At 38.9% G+C, this 23,190-nt stretch overlaps 1 protein-coding gene across 1 annotated transcript in view; it reads left to right on the top strand.

The window, feature by feature from the left end:
* Positions 1 to 244: 244 nt before the first annotated feature.
* TMEM236 (transmembrane protein 236) overlaps positions 245 to 23,190 on the top strand; it is a 48,356-nt gene continuing 25,410 nt past the window's right edge. Inside the window, exons 1-3 of the mRNA XM_080663337.1 lie at positions 245 to 575; positions 16,000 to 16,072; positions 18,460 to 18,598. Coding sequence (XP_080519463.1) covers positions 319 to 575; positions 16,000 to 16,072; positions 18,460 to 18,598 — 469 coding nt within the window. The 5' untranslated portion in view covers positions 245 to 318. The remainder of the gene's footprint in view (positions 576 to 15,999; positions 16,073 to 18,459; positions 18,599 to 23,190) is intronic.

Raw genomic sequence — 23,190 nt, 5'->3', positions numbered from 1 at the left:
TCAAATGAGCAATAAAAGCTCCATTAAGATACCTCTTTTTCACAGTGCTTCACAGCACGTTCTGAAGTCCATCTGACTTCTAATAACAGATGTGCAAACACACGAGGTGATCACTTCCACAACTGCTCTGTTTCTTTAAGAGACCTCGGTTGTTAAGTTGAAAGATCACTGGACCATAGGAGGGTCAATAAAAGAATAAAGTCACTGGTTAGTGATTCGAGTACAAGGAACTTGATCCTAGTTCATATCTGAGTGTCCATATGCTGCTCACAGTCGGAGGGGGAGTGCTGGGCCCGCGGCTGCTCGCTCTGCCTGGAGATGGCTTCTGGAAGACTCATCAAGCTCCTGGTGTTTGAGCTTCTTGAGTTTGCTGCTTTCTCCATTCCCACGCTTGTGATTTTGGAACAGTTCGCCGCTGCCTATCAAAGCTCAAGGAGTACAGGAGAAAAAACTCATTATTGGCTGATCGTTTCGTGTTCAATTGCCTATGTGGCTTCAGTGAGTCTATTGATTTGGGTTCCCATAAAAGTTCTCTTATACAAGAAACATCATCTTTCAAAAAAAATTAAAGGATGGTAAGTAAAAGAATTCTTCAGCAGGGAATCCCTCAGATGCTTTCAAAGATATTTTCTCATGTGCTTTGTGTAAGGAAATGTGCATAGTGTAAGATGAAGGAGAAGTAACAATCACTGTTTCTATAAATGTATTAATATTATAGCATCTTCCATATTTTGTGTGGGGTTCTTTTTACTGATTGATAGTAATTAATTCCATGTGCTCATAAGTTAGGCGTTAACCTGACTGCATGATACCAGGGGCAGTAAATGTTAGACTTAATTCCTTTGTACACCAACTGCATAAAGTTACAACAGTTAATTTACAGAAATAATAACCACAGATTAGAATATAGAATTCCACTTTTGTATAAAGCTGAAAGTAATGTGTATTTTTAAATGTTTTTAATGCCTGGTTTGCAGGTCTAAGGCATCCTTTGACTGTTAACCAACTGAGATTTTTAAGCAACTGGCTCCTTTAATTAGCTTTTCAAAAGTAATACTTTACTGTGCCCATAAATTCTATTACCCTGGTGGGGGAGAAGTATTTAAATAATAATACAAAATAGTTTAAGTAAATTAAGATTTAATATTGATTTAACTGACAGTTTAGTAAATGGCTGTACCGACTGACCCATGTGAAGGTATTGAGAACAATCTCTGATATTAATATATTTTTCTTTTTAGATGTTTAGATCTGATTCTTTCTCATCTGGGATATCTTTGTTTTCTTTGATAACTTAAATTTTCTTTCATTCAGATCTTTTATTTTACAGTTAAACAGCATAGAGTGCGTTGGAATTTTAAGATAACCAGGGGTAGAAATGAAAAATAATAAATACAGATATGCCAAGACACACTGTGGGAGGGTGCAGAAGGGGAGAGCTGAAGTGTGGTTAGTGAAGTGATCTTTAGATACTGATACTTATGTGGCCTCGAGAATCACACTTACCAGGGGGCTTCAGTTCCCTGTGGTCAGAGCTCTAGAGACGGGAAATAAAACATTTGGTTGGCTGCTTTTATCAGTGGCATTCAAATTGAGAAAGAATAAGGGAAAAGTTGGATGAGGTAGAGGAAATAGCACAGAATCAGGCAGATCTGGACTCTCAAATGTGAATTTGGGTATTTTAACATATGTGGTAATATAGAGTGTGTTGTGTATCTTAATTGCTAGCTGAAGATGATGCAAACATTGACTCAAAGCCTCTAGATCATCTGAGGGGTGGGTCTGGAGTTGAGCTGGGCCCTCCACTTCTCATACCCCCTGGGAGTTGCTGTGACTGTCTAAGACTCTGGCTGGGCCCGGGAGATTTGAAGGCATGGAGGAAGGTCCAAGTGACCACAGGGGTAAACCAATGAGGAGCTGGCCCGTGGCAGCCCAGGAAGGGGCTCTTTTATGTGTGTGTGTGTGTGTGTGTGTGAGAGAGTTTACATTGGCTCAAATTCCTAGGACCCCAAATTCTTTATATTATTCAGGCAGCAAAATTTCCCATATCACATATCATCATCATCATCATCATCACCACCACCAAGCTATAATTGCTTCTTTACTGATCTCTTATGTGCTAAGAGACTTATATATGAATTTCATTTCATTCTGTAACACCTCATGCAAGAAGAAATTGATGATTAGAGAGTTATGCAACTTTCCCAGTCAACTCGTGAATGGAAGGGCCAGACTTTGGACCTAGGTGCTTCTGATTCCATGATTGGTACTCCTAACCTCTACCCTAAACTGCCTTTTGAAGCTCCCAGTCTCCTGGGGCAACTGAGTGTAAGGGAGAGAGTAGGTTTCATTTCTACTCCCCAGTGAACATGTTTCTTTTGTACATCTGCCTTAGGTCATCCTCCTGTGTTAAGGTGTCTTGGGCTGTCACAACAATGATATCTTTCAGGAGTTTCTTTTGGAAAATACTCTTTCCTTTCTGTTTGTGGGTGTGGCTGGCTACAAGTGTTCTAAATAGTTCTAAATATGTGACAGGTTATCTATAATTTCAGTGAGACTATAAAACTATTTCCTCATGGCCTCATGCATGAGCACTATCATATTATTATCTCTTCCTGGCATAGGAGAGAAGAAATAGCTACTGAGCACTATTTTAGGAGTTTCATGCACTCCGTACTATTAAATTTGAACTTTGTGACAACTCAGGGAGATATGTGCTAGTGTTCTAATTTCATAGATGAAGAATAGAAACTCAAAGAAATGATTAACTTTGTCAGGTGACAAAGTTCGTAAGTGGTGGAGCTGGGATTTGTGAGTCCAGATTTGCCTGATTCTGTGCTATTTCCTCTATGTCATGCAACTTTTTCTTTATTCTTTCTGACTTTGAATGCCAAGTGTGTTTTAAGAAAAATTCAACCCTTTTAGTGTCATTCGGATACATTTCCCCTAAAGATGCATATTGGGATATTATATACTAGTATGTTTCCCAAATGTGTGAATTTGTATATTTTAATATATGTGGTAATATAGAGTGTGTCGTGTATCTTGATTACTAAGTGAAGATAAGCAAAAATAATTGCTACTATAGAAAGTAGGTATTAAAAGTATGAATTATTTTTTTAAGAATAAATAGCTGTTTATGTGAAATTTCATGGATCTTTAGCATTTATATACTGTTGATGGGCCTATTTGAGAACCTCCCTGCAGGTCTATGTTGGCATCATGAACCCACGAGGCTGGTTTCAGAAGAGAGTGAGTCATCCAGCTACTAAAGGGTGTGTCCTGAGAGGTACAGACTTGAGTCATCGACCTGCCTGCCAGTGTTGTGAAGCTGACCAAGTGGATGTAATTCCCATTTTATAAGGAAGGAAACAGTGTCAGAGAGCTGAAGACATACACACTAAATCAACAGCAGGGTCTGAACTTTAATACAGTGCTCCTTCCTTTACTCTTGTTAAACACTTCCTCATTCTTTTGGAATGATTGTTCCTTTTTAGGGATGCCTGTCATAATTCATAACAGACTAGGCAGATGGTTTGAGGAATGAAGAAAAGCTATTTGTATATAGACCAAATTGTATATCCCAATAAATAAGAAATCCTTTCCTGTAATAACAGTGAATGTGTGAAACCATTGAGCAAAGCTAGCCGGAAACTGGAGCAGACCTCCAAGGAGAGGGTACCTTGGGGCAGAATAATACTGGAGGATTCATAGGGATTCCTGCCCTGCCTTGGGACAAAGGGCTATATTTCAGGAATTCTCTCAAGTCTTTCAGAGTTTAATTGCTTTAGACATGACATGTCAGGAATCTTGGGCAGTGCCAAGTTTAAAAGACTCCAACATTTTGGACTACATTTTATCTTGCTGAAGTCCTTAACATATTCGATGAGATTTTGCTGTTGATTTGTTTAAGGTAGTGGTAGTAATAGTAGTTGTAAAATAAGAGCAAATATTTATTGAACAGTTACTATGTACCAGGCATAATTGTAAACACATTGCCTCTATTATTGTAATTAATTCTGTAACCTTTATAGGTAAGAACACTTGCAGTGCCCACTTGACAAATGAGAAAATGGGGGCACAGAGATTAAAAGACCACCTAGCCATTGAGTACTGGAGCCAACATTGACCCTAGGGTGTCTGTCTCCAGAGCCTGGTCTCCCGAGCACCTTACTGTTCCATAGCAGCACACATGCGTGATGGGCACAGCACCAAAAACATCTGGGCACTGATGGTCAGACTGGCCAACCTCAAGGAAATCGAGTTGTCTTTTCAGCACCTCTGAGAATGTCATCGTAAATTACCATGAACTAACAAACACTGGTGCTTAACAGTTACTTCTTCCCAGAGCACATCTCTCTGTGGGTCTGTCATCTTAAATTACTCAGTAGTAATAATTATGTGATACCTGACTATAGGCTTTCTCTTCCTTGTCCACCCCCTCCATAATCAATAAATCAGCAAGAGTATATTTACTTTTGCATTTCTTTCCCAGCACATGCAATAAGTCACCAGATTCCGTTAATTCTTCCTCTTTCATTTCTCTTGCATCAGCTTCTGGTTCTCCATGATTGTTTTCCACAACCCAGCAAGGCCCTCATTTCCAGAGCCACCTTACACTGGCACAGTTCCCCCAATTTCCATAAGTTCCAATTCATTGTCAGATCGTTGTCCTGGTTGTTTTGTTCATGGAAGCATGAGGAATATTGTATTATCCCAAGCTGGAATTGGGCAACCTTCACAAGCAGGTGTCCTTGTCCTTTGCTTCTCTCTACTTCCCCCTCTCCTCACAGTCCTTGTTGACAGAGCAATGATCTTGGAAAATGTTTTCTGCATGTCAGTTCCACCACTTAAAAAGCTACACTTGCCTTACTTGTATAATTCAGGGTTGACATTATACCACAGAATCCTAAAGCTGAACCACACCTTAGAGTTCGTCTGCTACACTATTTCTCACAATACAGATAGACAGTCTACCTCTGATTTTAAAGGGAATTCGCTACATTTTGATGTGATGTATTGATTTCCATGCCAACTGTCACTTGTTTCATGACTGAGGGTGTGATTGACTAAAATTCCTTGAAAAACTTGCTCTCAATGCATAGTTTCCTCATCTCATGCCTTGGCAACACCCATAAGCCTGTAAGTGCCTTAAAGCCAGAGTGTGTCTTTCGTATATTTCTAGCCTAGAACAAGTGTAGGACAACATTTAGATGAATAGGTCAATGGATAAATACTTGAAATATTTTTTAAACCTGAATTCAATAATATACTCTTATCCCTATGAAATACCATTGTACTGATTTTAGTCATGTTTTTAATCAATTGCAATCTTCTGGATCCTGGTTGTATCATTCAAAATGCTAGCGGTCCCACTTGATTTTGTGTCCTCTGCCTATGAGAGGACACATATCTTCCTCATGTCCCAGAGTTACCAGTAAAAGTATTAAATGACACAGTTTTACTAGAAATCCTCCAGGTTAACAGTGATCCACTAGTCCATTCTCAGGGTTTGTTAGAATAGCTGTGAATTTATCTAGCCGAACTTCCTTCCAGTTCCCATTTCTCACTCACTCTGTCCCTCGTTTAATAAACATTTACTGAATAGCTGTTGACTGCCTGGCATTCAAGACCATCCATTCTCTAACTTCTATTTTTCCAAACTACCTCCCTACACAGATTCTTCATTTGGAGACTACTGTTGGGGAATACCTGAATACACATTAGGTATTGTCTCCTTCCTCAGGGAGCTTGTAGTCTACTGTGGAGACTGCACAGTTACACATTAAAATATTGGAAAGTAATGTAAAACAACATACACTAAATCACTAAATATATGTGACCGCCACAAGTCCTTTTTGAGAAGAGAGTCATCAAAACTTTGTACTGATAGTGGGGAAGGTACCCTTTGGATTCACTTTTCCTACCCTCTCCCCCACATTCCATCCAATCAGGCCACCACACAATGCCCTGCACTCATAGGTGTTCAATAGATGTGTGTGGATTCAGGTTTGGAGTAGTCAGGGAAATTCTCACAAGAAAGCTAGATTTGAGCGAAGTTGGGAGAGGAAGACATTCCAGACATTGATTTAAGTAAAAGAGAACCTAGTGAGTTTCTGAGCAGAGTGGTTTCCCAAGTTATTATCTGGCCTTTCCACTCACCATGCTTCCTCTGTGAGAGATCTCAAAGTCAGAATTCTTGCTGCACAAACAGGAATCTATAACTCACGTAGCTTGGCTCAGGTCTTTCTTCACAGGCCTGCTCCTGGGAGAGTCCTTCTTTTTGACAATTTACTACTTACGCACACAACGCTCTACTAGTAGCGCCCTAATGCAGACTTTTATTTATAAATTACACCAAGTCCACAAGTCCTTCTCTTCAGCCAATCTGTCCTCTGGTTTCAGTCTTGCATTAGTTTTAGCCTCAGTACATCTTCAAAGAAGTGTTTATATTTCTAACATAAATTCTATTACTCATTGGATTTGTTTCCTAAGACTGCTGTTACAACATACCACAAACTTGGTGGCTTTAACAACAGAAATGTATTGTCTCCCACTTCTGCAGCCTAGAAATCTGAGGTCAAAGTGTTGGTGACATTGGTTCCTTTTGAGGGCCGTGAGGTAGAATCTGTCCCGAGCCTCTCCCCCAGCTTTTGCTGTTTTGCTGGTGCTCCATTGGCATTCCTTGTCTTGTAGATGCATCACCTGATTGATCTCTGCCTTCATCTCGTCACACGCCCTGTGTCTCCTCACATAGTCTTCCCTTTTTGCATGTCTATCTCCAAATCTTTCCTATTTATAAGGACATCAGTCATGTTGGATAAGGGCCCACTCTAATTTTAACTTATTACCTCTGGAATGACCCTTTTTCCAAATACAGTCATATTCGGAGGTGTTTGGGGTTGGGACTTCAATATGTCTCCTTTTGGAGACAATTCAACCTATAACAGTCTGCCTTTTGTCCCCTACCCCCCAATTTACATTCTTCCCATATGCAAAATAGATTCACTCCATCCCAACATCTCCAAATTTTTAATCATTACAGCATCAACTCTAAGTCCAAAATTTCATCTAAACATCATGAACTTAGAGTCCCAAAACTGATAATCTAAATGATCCAAATAAGTTATGGGTGGAAATTATGAAAGAAAATACAGGGGAGGAAAAAACTAAGAATAAAGAATATGAAAATGCAAACAGTAAAAAAGAACAGAAGGAAGAGAAAAAAGTATGAACAGATAAAAAGAAGGGGAAATATTAAATGAAAGAAAAGAAAAAAATAGAGTAAAAAAGGAAAGAAAAAAAATAAGAGTTATGAAAGAAACAAGAGAGAAAAGAGTAAAAGAAATATTACCAAAGTAATAAAAAAGAAAAAAATAAAGAAACTAATGGGGGTGGGAATGGGGGCGGGAGTCAAGTTCTTCACAGCAGATTTTAGTGCCTGCTATGATTTCCCTTTGGAACCTGCTCTTATGTTGTCTGAGGCTAACTTTCTTGTATGCCAGTTTTGTTCCTCCTGGAAGTTGCTTTTGTGCTAACCAATGTTAAAAGCTGTCCATGTTTGGTTCTTGGCACCCTGTTTGAAGCTTTAAGCAATCTACAGCTTGTAGCTGCCTCCATTGGGCTTGGTTTCCCATGGGAGGGGCCACGTTGAGCTCTTAGGCTGACGTTTTAGTAGCACAAGGACCTGGGGCAGGTCAGAAAATGTCCAGACTCCAGGGAAGATGGTTGGTGTGTTCCCCATCCCAGAGCCACATGTGTAAGTCTGTCCCAGAATATTTCCCTGATCTCAGCAGGCCAGTGGGGTCTAACGGAAACTAGGAGTTTCTATCAGTTCTCTCATGAGAGGGAAGTGCCAACTAGATTCCTGGGCATGTGGGGGGCATGTCGCCAACCCAAAGCTAGTCACTGACACTACCTGAGATTGCTGCCTCCTCGGCAGGATTTGAGATGCAGGGTGGAGTACACTGGATTCCACAGAGTGGAGCAGGTGGGATTCTTTGGGGGTGAGGGGTGTGAGCTGTATACCAGGGGGTGTGGTATTTGCCTTTCCCCAAGCTTCTGCTGCTGGGAGGATTTTGCATCTCTCAGGAAAAATGGCTGCTGGGATATCAGGGATGGATGATCCAGCACAGGTATCCTGGCAGCCACTCCTCTACAACTGTCCCCAAATTCCTTCTACTCCAGTCTCTCCTCAGGTGACTTCAGTACATACCACCCTCCCTCTACCACTACCTGGGGTGAGTGTCTTGGGAGTGGAAATCCTGTGCAACAGCCCTTTAAAAAAAAGTGGCTTTGTCTCCAGGAGGTTCAGATTCTCCCTGGTGGATGGAAGCCCTGCAGCCGGATGGTAAGTGGGTGGCTCTTTCCAACTCTGGCTGTCTGGGCTGGAGAGCCCAACCTGAGGTCCAGGCCTCTCTCCTTTCAGGGACAACCCCCAACAGTCAGCATAGCCCTCCTCACCCTTAGCTTTCTACTCCTGTGATCTGGGCCAGCTCCTCTTGTGACCCTGCCCTTCCTGCCAGTCTCGAAGTGGATTCTGCCCTTCCTTGTTTGAAAGTCTTCTGTTCAGCTAGTCTTCAGTTGCTAATTCAGGGTGAATATTCCCCAATTTAGTTTTAATTCCAGTTTGTTTCTGGGAGGAGGTGTGAGAAAAATCCACCTACTCCTCCGCCATTGGTGTATGATCTTTCTAATGTACTGCCAGATCTGGTTTGCTAATTTTTGTTGAGGATTTTAGTATCTATGTTTATCAAGGATATTGGCATATAATTTTCTTTCTTTGTAGTCTTTTTATCTAATTTTGGAATTAGAATAATACTGACCTTATAAAATGTGCTTACAAGTCTTTCCTCCTCTGGAATTTTTTGGAAAAGTTTGAGGATCGGTGTTAGTGCTTCTTTGAATGTTTGGTAAAATTTGCCTGTGAAACCATATGGTCCACAACTTTTATTTGTTGGGAGGTTTGTTTTTTTGTTTGTTTGTTTTTTTTTATTTTTATTTTTAAATTACTGCTTCAATTTCATTAGTTGTAATTGGTCTATTCAGATTTTCTGATTCTTTCTGATTCAGTTTTGAAGATTACACGTTTCTAGGAATTTATTCATGTCATTCAGGTTATCCAATTTTTGACATATAGTTGTTTGTAATATTTTCTTAGAATTTTTGTTCATGTGTCAGTGTCATTCATTTTTAATTTTAGCTATTTGGGTCCTCTCTCTTTTTTTCTTGATGATTGTGGTTAAAGGGTCATCAGTCTTGTTCATTTTGTTAAAGGACCATCTCTTGGTTTCATTGATTTTTTGTAATTTTTAGGCTATTTCATTTCTTTCTGCTCTGTTTATTATTATTTCCTTCCTTCTATTCACTTTGGGCTCTGTTGTTCTTCTTCCAGTTCCTTGAAGTTGAAAGTTAGATTGTTTACTTAAGATTTTTCTTGTTTTTTGAGGTAGGCTTATAATGCTCTGAATTTTCCTCTTAGGACTGCTTTCACTGTTTCCTATAGATTCTGGGTTGTTGTGTTCTTGTTTTTATTTGTTTCAAGGTATTTTTTGATTTCTTCCTTGATCTCATTGTTAACCCATTCATTCTTTAGTAACATTAATTAGCCTCCATGCATTTTTGTGTTTTTGAGTTTTTCCCTTGTAACTGATTTATAGTTTCATACTATTACAGTCAGAGAAGATGCTTGATATTATTTCAATCTTCTTAAATTTATTGATACTTGTTTTGAGTACTAGTATGTGGTCTAACCTAGAAAATGTTCTATGTGCACTTGAAAAGAATGTATATTCTGCTACTTTTGGGTGAAATGCTCTGAAGATATCAATTAAATTAATTGGATCTAATATGTCATTTAAGGCTGATGTTTCCTTTTTGATTTTCTGACTGGAGGATCCATACATTGATGACAACGGGGTGTTAAAATCCCCTACTATGACTGTATTACTGTTGATCTCTCCCTTTACTTATCAAGATTAGTTTTATATATTTAGGTTCCCCTATGTTTACAAGGATTTTATCTGCTTGTTGGATTGCTCCCTATAACATTATGTAATGTCCTTCTTTATCTCTTTTTATAAACTTTATTTTAAAGTCTATTTTGTCTGATATAGTATTGCTACCCCAGCTATTTTTAAATTTCCATTTGCATGAAATATCTTTTTCCATCCTTTCACTGGTAGTCTGTGTATATCTTTTATTCTGAAGTGGGTCTCTTGTAGACAGCATATACTAGTAAATGGGTCTTTCTTTCTTATCTATTTAGCTACCCTATATCCTTTTATTGGAGCATTTAAGCTATTTACATTTAAAGTGATTATCAGTAAATATGTGTTTATCACTATTTTATTCTTTATAACTATGTCCCTCTGCTTTTTTTCTTTAAAAAAATTCTTCTTCTTAAAGAAGATCCTTTAACATTTCTTGTAATATTGGTTTGATGTTAATAAACTTCTTTAACTTTTTCTTGTATGGAAAGCCCTTTATTTCTCCTTCAATTTTAAATGATAGCCTTGCCTGCTAAAGTAATCTTGGTTGTTGGTCCTTGGTTTTCATCATTGAATATTCATGCCAGTCCCTTCTGGCCTGAAATGTTTCTTTTGAGAAAATAACTGATAATCTTATGGTAGCTTGTTGTAGGTAACTCTTTTGCACTTGCTGATTTTAAGATTCTGTTTTTATCTTTAACCTTTGTAATTTTAATTATAATGTGTCTTAGTGTGGGTCTATTTGGGCTCATCTTGTTTGAAACTCTCTCCACTTCCTGGACTTGTGTGTCTTTTTCCTTTATTATGTTAGAGAAGTTTTTAGCCATTATTTCTTCAAATAGGTTCTTGATCCCTTGCTCTCGCTCCTCTTCTGATTACCCTATGATGCAGATGTTGTCCTAAAGGCCCCTTAAACTATATTTTTTAAATTCTTTTTTCCTTTTGCTGCTCTGATTGGTTTTTTTTTCTCTAACTTGTCTTCCAAATTGCCAATTTGATTGTCTGATTCATCCAACCTACTTTTTATTCATTCCAGTGTATTCCTGATGTCAGATATGGTATTCTACATTTTTGACTGATTCTTTTTCATGGTTTCTATGCCCCTTTTCATGCTGTTGTAGTTCTCAGTAAGTTCTTGGAGCATTCTAATTACCATTATTTTGAACTCTATATCTGACCAATTGCTTGCCTCCATTTCATTTAGCTCTTTTCTGGAGATTTCTTCTGTTCTTTCATTTGGGGTATGTTTCTTTGTCTCTGCGTTTTAGCTACCTCTTTGTTTCTATGTATTAGGTCAGGGGTCCTCAAACTTTTTAAACAGGGGGCCAGTTCACTGTCCCTCAGACTGTTGGAGGGCCGGACTATAGTTTAAAAAAAAATTATGAACTAATTCCTATGCGCACTGTGGGCCCGGGACGAGTCGGCTGCTAAGCAGGACAGGCAGCGGCACCCGGCGGGCCGGATAAATGTCCTCAGTAGGCCGCATGTGGCCTGCGGGCCATAGTTTGAGGACGCCTGTATTAGGTAGATCTGCTATGTCTCCTGGTCTCAGTAGGGTGGCCTTATGTAGTAGGTATTCTATGGGACCCAGTAACACAGTCTCCTTGATCACCTTGATGCTCCAGGAATATCCCTAGTGTGGGTTATGTGAGCCCTCCTGTGAAATTGAGTCTTGATTGCTAATGCCACATTTGTGTATGGGGTTGACCCTCAGGCTTGCTGACTGTGAAGATCTACCCTGACTGCAGTGTACGAGTTGCTGCGCAGGTGCCCACATGAAGTGGAATTTGCCTCAGCAGGTTCTGATGCCTCCCAAAATCTCACTTAGGATATGCCACTTGTGAAACTCATTGGATCCTGCTCTGATATTGTCAGGAGCTGGCTAGTAGATGTGTCTGCTTGGGGGCCTCTTGGGAGGGACTCTAGTGCAGGTCAATGTCAGACACTGCTTGTGACTGGCCAGGGTAATCTGTTTAATGCTACAATGCAATCTACCGTTTGTGACTGCCTCTGCTGGGCCTTGGTGTGTGTGGGAAGGACCACACTGCTCACTAAGGCTGGCTTCCATTAGCACTGAGCCAAGAGGCTCATCAGCAAAAGGCCCAAGGCTCCCCGATCCACCTCAGCCTGCTTCCATTTGCCAGCTGCCTGTTATACTTAGTCACTGAAACATCCTCTGGCAGTATTCAAGTTGCATGAGGTAAATTCTCAGTGAGTCATCAGGTAGGCACTAGTGGTATTCACCAGACTGATACAGGTTCAAATTCAGTGCTGGTGTGGGGTCTGAGGAAAAGTCCTAGGATGTGCCAAGTCTAACTGCCCCTCACCAGTTGCCCACATACCTTTGTCAAGGAGTAGGGTCTCAAAGAGTCATCAGGGTGAGGCCGACAGAGTTTATCAGGCCCAAACAAACGAAGGTTTTGGCCCAGTTAGGCATGAGAGGGAAAAATGGCCCCATCTAGAGCCATACAACTCAGTCTGTCCCAGATTCTGCTAGTAGACCAACCTTAGTAGGATAGGGCTGCCTGGAGTTAGGAGTGTGGGACTAGTGGATCTTTCATGTGGGGGAAGCATTGGACAGGTTAACCAGAAAGCGGGGGTAATGGTTTTCTGCACCAAAGCCACACAACTCAGTCACTGACACCCTCTGAGTCTTCCCAGACCTCCACATCCTGGCTCAGGCAGCTGACTCTTCATCAGGGCAGGGTGGTGTGACAGGAAGCCCAGAGGGTGGTGCTATTGCATTCCCCCAGGCTGATGCCATATGGAGGGAAGTGCTCCAGCAAGAGAGATGTCATCTGTGATATGGGAGAGGGACTCAGCACAGGAATCCTGGTGTCTGAGCCTTCCGCTCTCTCCCCAGAGCCACAAAGCCCAGTCTCTCTCACATGACTCCAGTCTGCTCTGCCCTCCCTCCACTGGATGAATGACTGCAAACAAGGTTTTTGTCTTTTGACCCTTTATGATGGCATCTATGTCTCTATCTCATTTCAATTTCTCCCTGGCAGACAGAATCCCCGCTCATTTTCACAGCCAGATGTTATGTGGGCACCTCTTCCTGCTCTGGTGCTCTGGGCTGTGGATCCCAGTGTGAGAGTGAGACCCCATGCTCCTCAGGGGGGAACCTTTGCGGCTGAGATATTCCTCCAGATTCTTAGCCATCACCCACAGGAGCAGAGCTAACCCCTTTTGCGTCTCTGCCCTTCCTACCAGTCTTGATGTGACTTCTGTAAATCCTTGGTTATAAGACTTCTGTTCAGCGAGTCTTCAGTTGGTTATTCAGGTTGATTGTTCTGTATTTTAGTTGTAGTTGCAGTTTGATCCTGGTTGGAGTTGAGTGTAACTTCTGCTTACTCTGCCACCATCTTGGGTTCCCTACAATTGTGCAGGTAATTCAAGATATGGTTTATGATCTTTACTACCCTGAACTTATGAGTGATTACAGTTACCACTAGTGATTACAGTTTTCACTCCAAAGAAAGTAAGAAGACACTGTGTTTATAGACAGGAACATTTATTAATATATCAATTTTTTAAGGTTTTGGATTACTTTGTCAACATAGTTGCTTTATTTTTAAATATGTATTTTATTTTATTCATTTTAAAGTTATATTCTTAGAAGCCTCGATGGGATGTTCCAGAGTCCTAGAAGTTTTATTGCACAAAAATGGCTGAAAAACAGTGATGGTGAAGAATAAGTAGTGAACAATTAGATAAGGCCACTGCTCCCAAGGAACTTATCTTGGATATGGACAAAGAATAATATGACAAACAATAAGCAAATAAAGAACTAACCAGCAGAATTTCAGGATATATAACAAGAAGCCAGACATGGAAGATCCATGCATAGAGAACCCCTGGCAAAAGGAATAGATAGCATGTGACTTGGAGGTGGGGCAACCTTTGTGTGAAATAACCAGGAGGCCAGAATGGACAGAGTAGGTGTTAGAGATGTAGGTCATTCTAAGTAAGGATGAGAGAAGGAGAAATGAGAGAAACCACATCATATAGAGTATGTAGGTAGGGTTATAGGCTTCAATTTTATTCTATTTGACTGCTAGGCTGCTATCACTACCATCCATCCACAGAATTCTTTTCATTTTGCCAAATGGAAACACTGTACTCAATAAACAATAACTTCTCATTTCTCTCATACACCAGCATTGGAGATTTTTGAGCAGGGCAGTGATAACATGTATTTTACATCTAAAAATATGACTGTTGGCTCTATGGAGAAAATACTGTTATATAAGAATAGAGTTACTAACAGGAAACTGGTTAGAAAATACTACAGATGAGAGATGATAGTGTATGAACTACTTACTGTGTTAGCAGTGGATGGATTCAAAATGCATTTTGTCAGTAAATCAGACAGGATTTCAGGATGGTAATAACAGATATGGAGAAGGATGTGGGTTCTTCCTCAGGAGTGTTAATTGTCAGTTGCCTTTTAAATATCTAGATGGAGGTGTCAAATAGTTGGGCATACACATCCAGAACTAAGGATAGAAGCCAGTATCTGTATATGATAACATGTTTGGAAGTCATTGGCAATTGTGTGGTATTTAAAGCAATGGGATTGGCTGAGATAATCAAGGGAGATAATACAGTTAAAGAAGAGGTGCGGGAATAGTTCCTGGGGTCAAGTTGGGAAGAGGACTCTCTATGAATGTGCTACTCAGTCTTAGAGAGCTGAGTACTGCAGGAACCTGGATCTGGACTCACAAAGGAGGCAAAGCTATGTATGTAAAATATGATCAGACTCCGGATTTTACAGGTTATACTGGGTCTAGTTGTGAGAGAGGGGATATCCCACCCCATAATTTATGTCTAAACCAGAACATCTGAGAGGGGGATGGACTTAGAAGGATGCCTGTCAGTAGTGAGAAATTCTTAGTCATTTGAAAGACCCCAACACTTTTTTAAATCCATTTACTTATTTGATTAGTTTTAATTCTGATAAAATGTACATAACATAAAATTTATTATCCTAACCATTTTTAAACATACAGTTCAGTAGCATTAAGTACATTCCCATTGCTGTGCAACCAATCTCCAGAATTCTTTTCATCTTGGAAAACTAAAACTCTATGTCCATTAAACAACAACTCCCCATTCTCCTCTTCTGCATCCCTTGCACCCACCATTTCTGTCTCTATTAAATTGATTATTCTAGGTATTTCATATGTTTGTCTTTTTGTGACTGATTTATTTCACTCAGTATAATGCTCTCATGGTTCACCCATTCCAATACTTTTTGTTATTAGATACACAATATGCTAAAAATGTAATTAATATATTTAAGAAAAAAGAAGGTAAATATTTCATTATAGAAAACGTTTGAGTATATTTTGTTTTCCCCAAAATTAATGGTGCTAAATGTATATTTAAACTGTCTCTAGTATAAGGTAGAATATTAAACACATATTATATCTCATAACTATTTGATTGATTGATCTTGAAAGGTTTAATAAGTGGTCCAAAAACAAGTTTGAAAAATTATGTGATTTTTATGTATATATGATTTCTTCGGGTTCAAGTAAATAACACCCATTTTTTTTTTCAATTTCTGTTGCCCTAAGTATCTAAGTATCATCTTAAATTTATTTTTTGAAAAATAAATTTTACAATAGGGTCATAATATAACTTGAAAAGTCATGCTGTTCTTTTTTCCAGTTGGTCACCAGAGCCTGAATTTTGGAGCAAGTTCCTAACTAATGAGTTATGAAAACGGTGCATGTCATGTGTCCGGCCTTGTGATGATTTCAGTTGTCTATGATTTGTTAATTATTTGGAAATCTCTCACCCTTTGTTCTAGAAAAGCATTCTGGTTTTTGCGTGTGTTCTCCTTTGCCATCTTCAAGCATTTGGGAAATGGAAATAGGGAAGCAGTAGCTTCTTAGAAAAACTATAGATGAATGGAACAGGAACTGCAAAATTAGCAAAAAGTAACAGGAACTGTTGATCTTGTACATTATTGCTCTTGCTTATTTTTTTTCTCCTTTGCTAGGAGACCTGTTATGATGATGTGTGTAGTACTCACCACACTCCCCAGTTTCAGCTTTTCTATAGCAGTGACTGAGGTATGGAATTTTTATTTCTTCTGATGCAAGATTTTAAAATTTCCTGTTATTGGGAGTTGATAGAGTGGCGTGCCCAACAGATTTCTTAAAGTTTATTTTATCCATTCTTCTTCCAAATGCAATATATATATTTGTCATTGTTACCTCCATAATTAAGGAGGAAAGTCTAGAAGCCAATTTAAAAGAGATTACTTCTGTGTTTGTGTGTGAGAAGCAGGAATATTATTTCAAAATAATTTTTAAAAGCAAGGAATTGGAATTTGAAAATAGATCCACATTTGTTTCTTCTAACCTGATGTTTCTCATGATCATATTCAATTATAAAGAAAAAAAACATTATTCCCATGAACAACCACTCACACTCTAAGACCTTTGATAATATACCCATTGACAAATAATTTGTGCATTATACATAATTGAAAATAACTTTATATTTTTGACTACATGCTGCTTTAATGGATGGAGGCATGCAGAACAAGAATATTATAGGCAGAACTTTCTGGATGTAGAATTTATTATCCAAGAATGCCCTGCTAATCTTATTAATTTGTAAGGTGCTGTGAAAGATAGAGTTTTCACTTCCACAAGGTGCACAATTTAAATTATTTTGTGATATTTCATTTATATGTTGACCAGATATCATTAAATGCATGTTACATGCCAGATGCTGTATTAGTTACTTGAAATAGACCCCTCAGGAAATTTGACAGACTCTGATCTTTAGTAATGTACTGATAATAGAGAGAAAAATAGACAATTAGGTTAAGTAAAGGTGCCGTGAGTACCCAGGTAATTTTCCACTCCAGCTTAACATACAAACAGAGAAGTGCACAAAACATCAATATACAATATTAATTCGATACCACAAAGCAAATCTCTGTGTAAACACTTAAGTAAAAAAATAAAGGTTTGCCAGCTGCCTAAAGCCACCCTATGTTCCTTGCAATGACTATGTCCTCCCTACAGGTAGCGCTCCTGTAACTTCTAATACCTCAGATAAATTCATCTGTGTTTTTATATATTCAGAGTTTAAGCCCTTTGTTGATTATATGTATTGCAAATATCTTCACATTCCGTGACTTAATACTCTTAATGGTATCTTTTTGATTAAGAGAGGTTCTTAATTTTAAAAATAGCCCAATTTATTAATTTCTTTCCTTTATGGATAGTGCTTTGGTTTGAGAAGATTTTGTCATATTGTGACTCTGAATCTTGAGGAACTGAAGATCTCCTATATTATATTTTGGGTCCTGTATTGTTTTGCCATTCTCTTTTAGATTAAAAATCCATCTGAAGCTAATTTCTGTACATATTGTACAGTAGGGAGGCAATTTCTATTTATTTTTTTCCAAATAACATCCAATGGACTATGTACCATTTATTAAAAAGTCTGTTTTCCAGCATCTCTCTATAGTGCTACTTTGTTACTTTTGTTATAAATCAGGTCTATTTCTGAATTTTCTGTTCTGTCCCCATTACCTTCTTTTCTATTCCTGTGTCAATACTGCACTGACTTAATTCCTGTAGCTTTATGATAGCTCTTTATAAACAGAAAAGTAAATCTTCATATCTTTTTCTTTTTCTTCTAGTGTCTTGCCCTTTGTATTTCTACATACATTTTAGAATCAGCTTGTCATTTTCCACAAAAACTTGGCATTTTGATTGAAGTTGCTTTAAATGGTATCTTTTTAAAAATCTTATTTACTCTTTGCTATTGGTCTGTAAAAATAATCCATTTTGGGAGGATTTTTCTTCATATGCACTCTTATAGTCTATGAATATTTTGTTTTTCTTTCTTGCCAAAGTTTATACTGTTTATTTCTTTATCCTGCCTTATTACACTGGCTGGAACCTCAAGTGCACTGTTGAACAGAAATGGTCATGGTGGCACCCACCTTTGTTTCATTCCTGATGTCAGAGGGAAAACTCTTAACACATCACCATTAATATGATGCTTGCCATAGTTTGTTTTTTTAATAGATGCCTCAATCAGATGAAGAAAGAGCCCCAAAGCCTAGCTGTGTTTCCCTAGGCTCTCCCTTCTTGGAAGATCCTAAACTCCAATTCGTCCTCCCAGGTCTTTGATATCGGACTTTCAGAGGCTGTGCTTACCAGTAGGCTGGGAGGAATTACCCATTTTACCACTATCAGAAGCCTGCTTTTATATTTCACATATATTACCTTGAACTGAAGGCTCATCCTTTGATATAAATACTTATTACATCTTTAGAAATGGTTCAAAACCTTGTGGGGATAAATATCTGAGAAGCTGAAAACCAAGCTTTCAGTATCTTAATAAATGTATAGCACTGCTTTCAGATAATTAAAAAAATTTTTTAAAAGAAAGCATATAAATTTAATGCTTCTCAATGGTTTTATGACAACAGGTTCAAAAGAATATTAATGGTTCTGCTAACTTGCCTGACACCTTGCCTGACCTACCAGTCTCTCTGGTTCTGACTTCCTTGATCGTGGTTGACATTATTGAAAAACTCAGGACATATCCTCTTAGAGGGAGGCAAAAAAGTAAGTATTCTTTTAAAGATAATTTTTTAAAAAGTTTGACCTATTCTTCACTTTTCTGCCACCCTGTTATCTATTGACATGTTTAATGATAACTCCGTAAAGCTAAAATTACAGATAGAAGATTACAAATGAAGATATCTAAATATAATTATTTTTAAACCTGCTTTGATAGCTAGACAATTATTCTTGTTTCTAATTTTCATTTTGATAATACTGATAAATGAACAAAGTTACCAAATATTTAATACCGAATTTTAATGTTTAGCAAGAAAATTATCTAAGTAAGTTATTATAGCTTTTTATTTTTAGGAACTCTTAAAACTTTATCCCTGGCTAATGTGGCTCAGTTGGTTGGGCATCATCCCATGCACTGAAAGGCTGCTAGTTTGATTCCAGGTTAGGGCATGTGCCCAGGTTGCAGGCTCAATCCCTGGTAGGAGCATGCAGGAGGCAGCCAATGATGTTTCACTCTCTCACTGATGTTGCTCTCTCTCTCCTTCTCCCTTCATCTCTCTCTAAAAAAATCAATAACAATTATTTAAAAACACAAAAACTTTAAGTTTAGATGAATATATAGTTTAGTATACATACTTTTGATACAGGAATTAATGTGACTATTGCAGTTATGTCCTGTATAATTATTTTTGATAGTGGATTGTCAAAAAGCTAAAGATCACACTAAAACAACAACACAAAAACCAAGATATGCCACATTTCTCTAAAGGGATCATTCAAAACTAAATAATGGTTGGCCTTTTTTAAAAAATATATTTTATGAATTGAGTATTTTGTTTGGTTAGTACTAAATTCCCTCAACTTTCATTGAATTTCATGTGATAGTATCTGTGTTTAATTCACAGTATTTGTATGCTACAGTTATTGTATGTTTAAGATTTTATATTTGAAATGAGTGGGTTTTGACTCATCACTTCCTGGTAGGCTGGATGGGGTAAAGTGAATGAATCATAGGAGAATGCTTTGGTGTAATAGGCGTGACTACTACAGCCAGGAAGGAAAAGACCAGAGACTCATTTTATGGGTTATGAGCCACCACCCTTCCAGTCAGCCACTCTTGATCCTCAAACTGAAAAGCAAATCTGAGTTGGAGGCCACCAGGAAATCTGGCACTCTGAGCTTCATATGTCGTACTTTGTCCTTTGGTGAGAAGTGATGAGCTATTATGTTTAACACACACATGTGACATGTTAGATAAGATGGCAGCCAGTGGCCATCTGTTGAGGAAAAGGTACTCCCAAGTTACATCTGCCCTTCACTGTCAAGTGTATTTATTTTAACTGAGGAGACTTGGGAATCGTCCAACCCTTTGCTACTTCTCTAGGCTCCTTAATTACATAAGTGTATTTTGAAATTGCACTTTTTTATTTTTATTGATTTTAGAGACAAAGAGGGTGGAAGAGAGAGAGAGAGAGAGACAGAGACAGAGATGTCAATTTGTAATTCCACTTATTTATGCATTCATTGGTTGCTTCTTGCATGTGCCCTGACCGGAGGTCAAACCTGCAACTTTGGTGTATTGGAACGATGCTCAAACCAACTGAGCTACCCAGCCAGGGCCTGCACTGTATTTAATGACTATATTTCCATGAGAATGTGAACTTTTCTGTTCCTACTTTTTAGTGCAATTTCTCTTGAAAATGCACATTTATATTTTTGGGAAGAAGTTATTGGAATTTTATATTTTAAGTGATGAGTTGGATTTTTTAAAGGGGAAATTTGCCTGTGTCAGAAGTCACGATGACACTGAGAATTGAAATAAGCATACTCCAAAGAAAAAGTCAGTCTTAGGGAGAAGACTCCAGGGCATCTTATATAACTGCTTCTCCTTCTGGAGCTCCTCTCTGTCCAAATTTAAGAGGGTTAATATCTGTTTTAATAGCTCCACCATTTAAATCACACTTTAAGAAAAACTAGCATTCACTCAAAATACCTTTGTAAATATTAATTATATATGCATCTAATTTGTATGCAAACTTTGAACTCAGATAGTCTCCAATACTTATTTTAACATGCATACTAATAAAATAAATTATGTGAATTTTGAATCCATGATTATTAATTTTGAATCCAGGAAATTCTGATTATCCTCTGGGACTTAAATTAATACACAAATTCATTGACATATAAATTGTACTGCATAAATCTTAAAGTAAGCAAGTGTGTTATAAAGATGGTTTCACTGCATGTGCTACTTCAAAGTCAAAGAAGTAGGGGCGGGTACGTGACAAGCAGGTTTGGCTCCCTTCAGGCTTGCAGCAGCTTTGACCTTCTGCTGATGAAGCTAAGGTCATCCCCAATGCTTACATGCTCTTGCACTAACCTAGCCCGTCTCAGTTCCAAGTCTGACCATCATGTAGCTTTTCCTTTTCTAAATTAAAAAAATAAAAGTTATTCTTGCTCAGTTGTTTGGAGCATCATCCCTGTTCACCAAAAAGAATTGCAGGTTCAATTCTAGTCAGGGCACATACCTAAGCTGTGGGTTCGATTCTGGTCAGGCATGTAGGCAATGGATTGATGTTTCTCACATTGATGATTCTCTTTCTCTCCCTTCCTCTCTCTCTAAAGTCAATGAAAAAATAAATATCCTCAGGTGAGGATTAAAAAAATATATATCAATATAATAGAGGAACATGCAAATTAGCTGGGACACCATAACATCATGGCTGAATAGCAGGGACCTCAGGCTGCATGGCACCTGGCCAGGGCAAGGGACCTCAGGCTGCACCCCCTGCCCCAGCGCCGGGCCAGGAGACCTCAGGCTGCACCCCCTGCTTGGCAGGGCTTGACAGGGGACCTCGGGCCATGACCCCCACCCCGGCATCGGGCCTGGGGACCTGAGGCTGTGCCCCCTGCCCGGAGGGGCTAGACGGGGATGGGTCTGGCCTGGTCTGGGTCTCACCCAATGGGGACGGGGCCGGCTAGGTCTCGGTCTCCTGTATTTTTGAAGTGCATGTGGGTGGTGGGTGGGAACTTGACTCTAGGTCCCACGGCGCACCCCAGACTCTGACAGGAGGGAGATTTTGATATACATTTTACTAATTTTCTTTCATCTCTGACACTTCTATTATAGAGAAAGGGCAAATAGCTATATTAAAATTCTTCCTCTAATTAATTCCCTTTTAATGCGCACGAATTTTGTGCACCAGGCCATTAGTAATAAAATAAAAGTTATTCTTAATAGGAAATATGCTTATGCTTAAAGTAGTGTTCCTGGACCACGGCATCCTTTGGTCTCACTTCCTATAACCAGTTGAAGTATTTCAGTATCAAGTGAATACTATGCCATAACGTCTCACATAGGAATGTTTTCTGGTAGGTAGATCTCTAAGGCATGGCAGAGTCACACATGTACGTAGTCCTCTAATAACGTTTCATTCAATGTCATAAAATTGTTTTTGGTATATGTCGTTTGCTTAAAGTCACAGAACAATGACAGTAAATGAGAACTTACTATAATGTCAAGCCCCAGTCTTGTGAAAAAAATAAGAAGAATATAACGTATAGACTGAATGTCTCCAGCTTTTATTATTTTTTCTTTGTCCCCAGCTTTTAGAAGTATCTGTGCACAAATGAGCATACTGTAACATTTCCATCGGAATTTTGCTAGTTCACTCCCAACTTATTATTGCCCGGATCTCCCCCTCTCCTCCTCTCCCATTGTTCCCTCTTGCTTTAAAACCAGACCCAAAGTGAGTCTCCTGAGCTCTCAAATGCTGTCTAGGTTATTGACTGCCCCAGGGCTCCTGCTTTCCTCCCAGTCATCCTCCTCACGCAGAGACAGCTTGGTGTGCTATTTTCCTACCACTCCTGCGGGACTCTCTGCTCTCAGCACTCAGTACTGCTGCTGCTCCCTCTGGAATGTTGCCTGATGTTCTGCTGAGGCTTCACACTGATAACCTTTCCTCTGCAAGTTGGATCCTGATATTCTTCCACTGAGTCCTACTTTCCTAGAGGGGCCCGATCAGCAGAATGGAATAGCTATTTTCCCTAGGAAACATAAGCCTTTTAGCCCCAGTGTGCTTATAGACTAGGGTTGGCTGAACTTTAATGATTTCAAGTAATGGCCATGCGATTCCCCTGAAACCACCATTTCTCCTCCTATCACTAGATCTTGTGGCTTCTGTTTTTTCCCCACGGGATCTCATAGATTCTCTTTAAATCAAACTTGCCTATATTGTCTGAACCCCAAATCAGGCTCACCTTTAGATTTCCTTTCCTGCCTCCTATATAAACAAGCGAATGCAAACAGACACATAAAGAAGTCCATGGATAGGGTGCACATTTTTAGTTCCACCTGCAGGACTCATTTGAATAGCATGAGCCCTGCTTGCACACCATATTGTCAGCGGTATAACAGGGTGTAATAGTTCAAATACTTTGGGGCCACAGGTGAAGGAAAGCTTTATCTTATCCAAGGGTTTCAGTGTACATGTTTTAGTAGTAAAAATAACTTCAGTTGGATTTCACACCCTGAATTGACAAACCTTGCTGAAATGGAAGTTGTCTTCTTACCACCAACTACTGTTTGTTTCCAAATGGTCAATTTGGAAATCTACAAAGCTCCTTCAAGAGTT

The sequence above is a fragment of the Plecotus auritus genome (genome assembly GCF_963455305.1).
Source record: "Plecotus auritus genome assembly, chromosome: 1".
NCBI lineage: Eukaryota > Metazoa > Chordata > Mammalia > Chiroptera > Vespertilionidae > Plecotus > Plecotus auritus.
This window is presented reverse-complemented; position numbering and strand designations above follow the sequence as displayed.